The 9,533-nt window shown below is 43.3% G+C and overlaps 1 protein-coding gene across 1 annotated transcript; it reads left to right on the forward strand.

The window, feature by feature from the left end:
• The first annotated feature begins 630 nt into the window (after positions 1 to 630).
• Positions 631 to 8,399, forward strand: LOC311123962 (glutaryl-CoA dehydrogenase, mitochondrial-like). Its single transcript, XM_084198180.1, has 12 exons — positions 631 to 674; positions 1,137 to 1,255; positions 1,386 to 1,421; positions 1,644 to 1,784; positions 2,049 to 2,111; positions 2,234 to 2,404; positions 3,036 to 3,165; positions 4,448 to 4,664; positions 5,695 to 5,798; positions 6,042 to 6,167; positions 6,349 to 6,509; positions 7,827 to 8,399. The coding sequence occupies exons 2-12, from the start codon at positions 1,147 to 1,149 to the stop codon at positions 7,898 to 7,900; spliced, it is 1,332 nt and encodes a 443-aa protein (XP_084054306.1). The 5' UTR covers positions 631 to 674; positions 1,137 to 1,146; the 3' UTR covers positions 7,901 to 8,399.
• Positions 8,400 to 9,533: the final 1,134 nt, after the last annotated feature.

Here is a 9,533-nt window from a genome sequence, read left to right on the forward strand (position 1 = left end):
CTCTACAAAGAGGCCCGAGTTCCCGAGTTGGAATTGCGAGTTGGATGACCGTTCAAAATGATATTTCCCAGTCGGAGCTCGTTTTTTTTTTAGTTTCCAGTTGTCTTGAGCGCACTGAAGTCGGAGATTTCCGAGTTCCCAGTTCCTTTGAAGGCGGCATATGACTTGAACATATTTAACAAATTAGCAAATCTAAAAATTCCGAGTTTCCTAGTTCCGAATAGTATATGACCGCGGCATTTGTATTCTCACAGCCAATGAGATGGGAGGGGAGTGGGCAACGCCCACGACATGCCCTCGGCCAGATGGCTATACATTAGCGCCATTTTAGTGTGGCATTCTTCACTTTTGGAAAAAGTTCCAAAAAGAAAGATATAATGACAAAAGTATTTAACCCACACACAACTTTATGAATCATTACACTCTAAATAGTTTAATAATGCATTTGTTTTTATGCTTTAGTTCAAGGTTAACAAAATCTAAGTTTCATAACGCACTCCGTTGCATAATTTTCTACTTCACATGTGTCTTGACTCGCTTATGATGGAGGAAAGCTGTCCCCACGCCCTCACGTACCCATTTGACGTCACACTGCAGCGATTACAAAAGCAACCAGCGGCGCCTGAGATAAGGACATCATCATCAGATCGGAAATAATTATCAGACAAGAACAGGTACATTAATGATACTTAATTGTGCATGAAGTTGCTCACTGCAATGTTACATTGTTGCGGGTGTAGGTTTGTTTTTACTGCTACTGTTTAGAAGTTTTTATTTATTTTATTTTTGTACCTGCTGTTCAACATGTGTTATAAAATGTTTTGTAACAGGCTTGTGTAACGAAGGGCAGCTACCATAAAACATGACATTTCTTATCTTATTCGTTCAAAAAGAGCTCTGGAACATCAGGAAAATGATTAAAACTAAAATCTGTACCATATGATGTTTTTCATTTTGATTGTAACTGCCCTTTATTGGTTTGTTAGGGTATTGTCACAAAAATGCTTCAAATGTGATTTTTTTTTACCATCACATAGATTCACTTTATAATATTATAATAGCATGTTTTGTAAATGTATCATTATTACTCCCCTTAGTATACCATTAAATGTGTCTTGTGTTCCAATTTCTTTCAGACTGTGAACCATGGCTCTCCGAGGTGCTGTGAATCGTTTGCTTGCCAACACTCAGAAATGTGCTGCCATCTCTGTCTCCCGAGCACAGGGCACAGCAGCAGCTTTACCAGCCCAAAACGGTGAGTTTACCTGTGAGCATATAATAACAGAATGGGATTGTATTAAAATGAAATTGTTAAGTGTCTAGAATGTAATGTAGCTTTTTTGTTGGTCTCGGTTAATGACTTATTGTGCCGTTGACTCTTTCAGAAGCCGAAGTGGTCGCCAAGAAGCCTCCAAAAGCACGTAAGTCATTTAAACAAGTTAAACTCATAAAGCTACAGTATTGGACAAACCGCATCATGTGTACATTACCAATGTATTACATATGTAAACTTAACCACTAGGCGCCTCTGGCTACACATACAGACATGATGTACTATATTATGAAACGTGGTGGTAGACAGTATGACATCACCATGTCTGCGTTTCATCATGTTCTAATGATATTCCCATGGCCCTCTACAGTCAAGGTGCAGTTTAACTGGCGTGACGCCCTGGAGCTGGACGGCCTGCTAACAGAGGAGGAGGTGATGATCAGAGACTCCTTCAGGACCTACTGCCAGGAGAAGCTAATGCCACGCATCCTCATGGCCAACAGACACGAACGTAAGCACTGACAAATGGCCAACAGACACGAACATAAGCACTGGCACATGGCCTACAGAGACAAACGTAAACACAGGCTGAGGTGCTATTCCTGGAGAGAAGACTTCTCATGAGAATCTTCTCTGTAGAACCTCTTTTGTAACAGTTCCAGTACACATTATAACTTGATACAAGTTAGACCATGAACTTCTCTATAAACTATTTATTGACAGCTGAAAGTGGAATGGTCATGCTCATTGTCTGTTTGTTTGTCCCCCCCCCCAGATTTCCATCGTGAGATTGTCTCCGAGATGGGAGAGCTGGGCGTCTTAGGGCCAACCATCCAAGGTAAACAACATGTGACACATGCATCATCCTGTTATTGATGTGTTCATATTCGATCTTCATGCTTAACTCTATTAGTCCACTAATTGTCCTTCTTCACCCAACTTTGTCTCTTCTTCTCCCAGGTTATGGTTGTGCCGGCACCAGCTACGTGGCCTACGGGCTCATAGCGAGGGAGGTGGAAAGGGTGGACAGTGGCTACCGGTCAGTCATGAGTGTCCAGTCCTCACTGGTCATGCACCCCATCAACGCCTACGGTACAGAGGAACAGAAGGAGAAGTGGCTACCCAGGCTAGGTATGAAATAACTACTATATATTCCATAGTAAAATTATACACAGTATAGAAATTACAGCTGGGTAATATAGACAAAAATCCATATCACAATAAATTGACTGAAGTATCACGATAACGATAAATTGAACGATAAATTCATAACATTAATGTGCGCCAGTTACTTTTTTATATTAGCCTTAAAACTACTACTACTTTGGATGTTGTAGCTATCAATTGAAGAAAGGGAAAACCCTCACTCACTCCGCTATCAACTGTCCCGTTAGCAATAGCCCATATTAGCAGACTTACTTCATTTCAAACTTCACATTCCTCTAGTAAAGGCTACTTATCGTTATTATCCATATCAGTAAAATGTCCTCGATAAATGGTTGGTTCGGTCAGTATCAATAATTCTCGGTTTAGAAACCGTGTTGGGTTTCAGTTCATAAGTATGAAGAAAAAGAACGTAGATGAACGATCAACAGGTGTTTATACATCATTAATATTGGCAGATAGACAGAAGTCTAAGTTGTTGTACAAAGTAAATGTGGTGAGAATTTGAGAATGAAACTAATGCAGACTGAAGCAGAGCTCATATTCCAGTTAGGTAAAGCCTCTTCTTAATCCCATCTCTCTCTGTGTAATGCTGCAGCTCGTGGGGAGATCTTGGGCTGTTTCGGCCTGACTGAGCCCAACCACGGCAGTGACCCCGCGGGCATGGAGACCAAGGCCAAGTACAACCCCTCCAGTGGCACCTTCACCATCAGCGGAGCTAAGACATGGTAAGGTTCTTCTAACGTGGGTACCAGTCTGTCTATCTGACCAGTCTGCATGTATGTCTGACTGGGTAGGTTCTAGTCTGGGTTACCATACCAGTCTGTCTATCTGACCAGTCTGCATGTATGTCTGACTGTGTAGGTTCTAGTCTGGGTTACCATACCAGTCTGTCTATCTGACCAGTCTGCACGTATGTCTGACTGGGTAGGTTCTAGTCTGGGTTACCATACCAGTCTGTCTATCTGACCAGTCTGCATGTATGTCTGACTGGGTAGGTTCTAGTCTGGGTTACCATACCAGTCTTTCTATCTGACCAGTCTGCATGTATGTCTGACTGGGTAGGTTCTAGTCTGGGTTACCATACCAGTCTGTCTATCTGACCAGTCTGCATGTATGTCTGACTGGGTAGGTTCTAGTCTGGGTTACCATACCAGTCTGTCTATCTGACCAGTCTGCATGTATGTCTGACTGGGTAGGTTCTAGTCTGGGTTACCATACCAGTCTGTCTATCTGACCAGTCTGCATGTATGTCTGACTGGGTAGGTTCTAGTCTGGGTTACCATACCAGTCTGTCTATCTGACCAGTCTGCATGTATGTCTGACTGTGTAGGTTCTAGTCTGGGTTACCATACCAGTCTGTCTCTGCTTTAGTTCTCTTCTTTGAAAGACTTGGTAATCTCTCATTCAACGCAAAAAGGGAAGGCTGGATCAAGGTTTTGCTTTAGCCAACTGCTTTGTCATTGTCGTGATTTGGCAACCAGGCTAGCTAGGTACAGTAGTTTTGCGTCAACTATAAAATGTCCCAATGAAGAGACGTAGCCCTTCAGTTATATGGCTGCTGAAAATGCAGGCGTAACGAACAGTACTTACACAATGTTTGTTGTCTCCACTGTGGGAACTTTAGGTGGCATGACATGAAGGTTAGTACGTGTGACTGTCTCAATATGTAAAGAACGTTATGAGAGGGACCTCATGCACAGCTTCATGCATAGCCATCCATATATAGATGCAGTAACCTTACACCAGTTAGTGGCACAGCCCACACCAGACTGTTTGCACTGTTACGTCTATATATGTTTCGTAATGCAAGCAGTAACCCCATTGCCCTTGTATTAAAACTCAGGGCCATAATTATGAGCTCTTATAGTTGGCCCATTACCTTTTCCCTGCCTGTGTCCCCAACCATATGATATGCCCTTACCCTCGCATATGATGTAGTTGAACCTATTATACCCTAACTCTCACTATGGGTAACTCATTTACCGTATTCTCTCCCCTATCCCCCAGGATCACCAACTCACCCGTGGCGGACATCGCAGTAGTCTGGGCCAAGTGTGAGGATGGTAGGATCAGAGGTTTCATCCTGGAGCGTGGCATGAAGGGCCTGGCAACACCTAAGATCGAGGGCAAGTTCTCTCTGCGGGCGTCGGCCACGGGCATGATCCTGATGGACGAGGTGGAGGTGCCCCAAGAGAATATGCTTCCCAACGTCTCTGGACTGGCTGTGAGTAGGCCTAACTGTTGGACTCCATCACATAATGCTGTTTAGAAATACTGTAAATTGAATGATTTACTATAGGAACAATTCAGACTGAACTGAAGTTGCTGGCTGAGATACGCCAAAAGTATGTGGTCACCCCTTAAAATTAGTGGATTCGGCTATTTCAGCCACTCCCGTTGCTGACAGGTGTATAAAATAGAGTACACAGCCATGCAATCGCCATAGACAAACATTGTCAGTAGAATGGTCTTACTGAAGAGCTCAGTGACTTTCAACGTGGCACCGTCATAGGATGCCACCTTTTCAACAAGTCAGTTCGTCAAGTTTCTGCCCTGCTAGAGCTGCCCTGGAAGCGTGTAACGTGTAAAAATCGTCTGTCCTTGGTTGCAACACTCACTACAGAGTTACAAACTGCTGTTTTTCATGGTTCGGGCTTGGCCCGTTAGTTCCAGTGAAGGGAAATCTTAACGCTACAGCATACAATGACATTCTAGACGATTCTGTGCTTCCAACTTTGTGGAACATTTTGGGGAAGCACTTTCCTGTTTCAGCATGACAATGCCCCCGTGCACAAAGCGAGGTCCATACAGAAATGGTTTGTTGAAATCGGTGTGGAAGAACTTGACTGGCCTGCACAGAGCCCTGACCTCAACTCCATGGAACACCTATGGGATGAATTGGAACACCGACTGCGAGCCAGGCCTAATCGCCCAACATCAGTGCCCGACCTCATTAATGCTTGTGGCTAAATGGAAGCAAGTCCCTGCAGCAATGTTCCAACAGCTAGTGGAAAGCCTTCCCAGAAGAGTGGAGGCTGTTATAGCAGCAAAGGGGGACCAACTCCATATTATTGCCCATGATTTTGGAATTACATGTTCGATGATCGGGTGTCCACATACTTTTGGCCACGTAGTGTATGTTTCGAGAACTCTTGAGATGTGAGATTAGAAAACAAAGTCAGTTCTCTAAAGATGAACATGTTCTGTTAAAATATATATATATACATACACATATGTGTCTCATTTCTGGTCAGGGACCCTTCGGCTGCCTGAATAACGCCCGCTACGGTATCGCCTGGGGAGCTCTGGGTGCTGCAGAGTTCTGCTTCCATGCTGCACGCCAGTACACACTGGACAGGTAAACATCTCCCTCACTACTCATTATATCATCAACTCTATTAATTCAGAGCACTCTTTGGTATGAACGAGGGATTATATTATAGTAGCGCTGACGAAGTAGCTTGTTCAGGAACACGTTAGCTCAGCAGTAAAGAGTATTGAAGGGAGTCAAGCTGCCATCCTGAACCTTATTTCAGCATTTTAGGACCATATTAAATGTTGCTGACATCTGATTCACTCTCTTTTGTTTTGGTCCAATCAGGATCCAGTTTGGCGTGCCCCTGGCCAGAAACCAGCTGATGCAGAAGAAGATGGCTGACATGCTAACAGAGATCACCATTGGCCTGCAGTCCTGTCTGACCCTAGGCAGACTCATCGACGACAAGAAGTGAGTGGAGTCCCCACTGAGTGAGCGAAATGAATGAAAGTCTGCTTTTGGATGTGAAGAGAGACTGCATTGGTCTGTGTACTAGTTTCATTTGGAATATGTGAAGAGAGACTGTGTGTCCCCATCTTTCTTCATTATATTAGACACTGACCTCTATCCTGTCTGTCTTCCCTTCCTTTAGAGCGGCCCCTGAGATGATCTCCATGCTGAAGAGGAACAGCTGTGGAAAGTCCCTGGACATCGCCAGGCAGGCCCGAGACATGCTGGGAGGCAACGGCATTTCAGACGAGTACCACATCATCAGACATGTCATGAACCTGGAGGCCGTCAACACATACGAAGGTGAGGAGAAGATTGATTGTATATGGTATTTAAAGGATGGAAAGGTTGGATAGAAGAATGGGTGATTGGAACATGAGCAGATAGTAGTCGGGATTGGAGAGAATGAGACTCGATGACCAGCAGAGGTCAGTAGTGTACAAATTAAGTGGTACAGTCACTTGTTGGTTTTGAGGTATAATTCTCAGTCAGGGAAGGGGAAGACGGTTCATAATAATGTCTGGAACGGAGTAAATGGAAACCATGTGTTTGATGTATTTAAAATCAAATACAACAGGTGTAGACCTTACCATGAAATGCTTACTTACAAGCCCTTAACCAACAATGCAGTTTTAAGAAAATAGAATTAAGAAAATATTTACGAAATAAACTAAAAGTGCGGATGTTGCCTGTAATCCATGGCTTCTGGTTGGGATATGTACGTATGGTCACTGTGGAGACGACGTCGTCGATGCACTTATTGATGAAGCCGGTGACTGAGGTGGTGTACTCCTCAATGCCATTGGATGAATCCCGGAACATATTCCAGTCTGTGCTAGCAAAACAGTCCTGTAGCATAGCATCCGCGTCATCTGACCACTTCCATATTGAGCGAGTCACTGGTACTTCCTGCTTTAGTTTTTGCTTGTAAGCAGGAATCAGGAGAATATAATTATGGTCAGATTTGCCAAATGGAGGGCGAGGGAGAGCTTTGTACGTGTCTCTGTGTGTGGCGTAAAGGTGGTCTAGAGTTTTTTTTCCTCTGGTTGCACATGTGACATGCTGGTAGAAATGAGATACATTAAAGTCCCCAGCCACTAGGAGCACCGCTTCTGGATGAGCATTTTCTTGTTTGCTTATGGCCTTATACAGCTCGTTGAGTGCGGTCTTCGAGCCAGCATCGGTTTGTGGTGGTAAATAGATGGCTACAAAAAATATAGATAAACTCTCTTGGTAGATAGTGTGGTCTACAGCTTATCATGAGGTACTCGACCTCAGGCGAGCAATACCTCGAGACTTCTTTAATATTAGATATTGCGCACCAGCTGTTATTGACAAATAGACACACAACCCCACCCCTCGTCTTACCGGACGTAGCTGTTCTGTCCTGCCGATGCACGGAACAATTTGATACCATACCACTGATTCCGCTCCAGCCATTACGAGCACGTCCTCCCCAATTAAGATGCCACCAACCGCCTTTGTTCTCAGTATGTATGTATTATATATCCCTACAATATCTAATGTAAATGTAATTTAAATTAAAGTTTAGCCTCACTTGCACATTTCCCTGATCAAATAATCAACCCACAATGTCTTCGTGTTTGCTTGTTCTTCTAGGTACCCATGACATCCATGCCTTGATCCTGGGCCGAGCCATCACTGGACTGCAGTCATTCACTGTTGAGAAATAAACTCTCCTCCTTGTCCTCCTATTACAATGGACTGAATAACGGACTTAAAGTAGACTGGGAAAGCCTTGAGCTACCCATCTATCTGCCTTCTGAGAAGTCATCACTGATGGTGTGTGCCTGACTGCTGATGGACTTCTATCCCCAAGTGCCTCTGTTTGGTGAGAGAAAATTAAAGGAAAAGTCAACCTAAAAGAAACACTGGGTCCAAATATGAGACGGTTTTGTTTTGCTTATGTATCTGTACTCAATCGATGATTGATATACAATGTCAGCTTGAAAGTTGATATTGTAGTTACAGTCTCCTACTACGAAGGGATGTCACAATGGTATGTAGCATGTTGATAAGGGATCTGTATAGATTAGAAATATATATATTTTATTGAATAAGTGATTTTAATGGGAAGGAGGATGTATGTGTATCTTTACAGCTTTATTCACAACCAGTATATTTAATTTCTAAGTGAAATAAATTAACTGTACATAAAGCATATATTGAAATTATGAATTGTCTAATTTCGTAATTGTGATACTGACGGCTGACCTAAATCAGTGCTCTTTTTGAGGACAGAGAAAGTCCCAATTCAATGTTCTGCCAAATCAAAATAGTCATGGGATTAGGGACTCATTTGCAAATTATATTTATCATTTTTTCACATTATCTGGTCAAAAAAGCCATTGACACGCAATCACACTAACTGAAATTACAAGGAAATAGAGGCGAGCCATGGCTTTGTAACACACTCAAGTTTATTACCCAAAACAGCACCTACGAAAGCACCAGTCTTAAACTGCAGAGCAGGTATATTTTATCATTTAGTTAACCCTTGAACCAGCACAGTTATACTATAACCAACCACCACATGGGGCTGGCACAGTACAGTGGGTTCATCAATGGCTGTCCAAAGGCTGCCAAACTACACTCTTAGAAAAAAGGGTTATTCGGCTGTCCCCATAGGAGAACCCTTTTTGGTTTCCATGTAGAACCCTCTGTGTAAAGGGTACTACCTTGAACCAAAAAGGGTTATTCAAAGGGTTATCCTATGGGGACAGCCGAAGAACCCTTTTAGGTTGTAGATGGCACGTTTTTTTAAATACAATTGTAGGAAGGGGCTTCGAAAGTGGTTAGTAGTTGGAAAACCTGGGGTATTCAGTACAGACTAGTTAGTCACTATTCTGATTAGAGTCAAGCCAGTCCTTAACAACCCATGAGTTGGATTTCTGAGGGATTAATAGGATAGAGTAGGATCTTCACTACAGACTACACTCTCAGAAAAAATAAATGTTTTCTAGAACCTAAAAGGGTTCTTCTGTCCCCATAAGAGAACACTTTTTGGTTCCAGGTAGAACCCTTTCCACAGAGGGTTCTACATGGAACCCAAAATAGTTCTACCTGTAACCAAAAAGGGTTCTACATGGAACCAACAAGGGTTCTCCTATGGGGACAGCCAAAGAACCCCTTTGGAACCCTTTTTTTCTAAGAGTGTAGTCACTCAGTACTCTGGTGTAGAGTCAGGGCCCTGTTGAGTCCTGCCAGGGCCTGGGAGACTGTGTGGAGCTCAGTGTTGATCCTACTGCAGCTCTCCAGCACCAGAGTCAGCTCCTGGAGCATGGCCTGCATGGCATGGCTGTTCTC

Source organism: Coregonus lavaretus, assembly GCF_964263955.1.
Source record: "Coregonus lavaretus genome assembly, contig: HAP1_SCAFFOLD_224, whole genome shotgun sequence".
NCBI classification, from domain to species: domain Eukaryota; kingdom Metazoa; phylum Chordata; class Actinopteri; order Salmoniformes; family Salmonidae; genus Coregonus; species Coregonus lavaretus.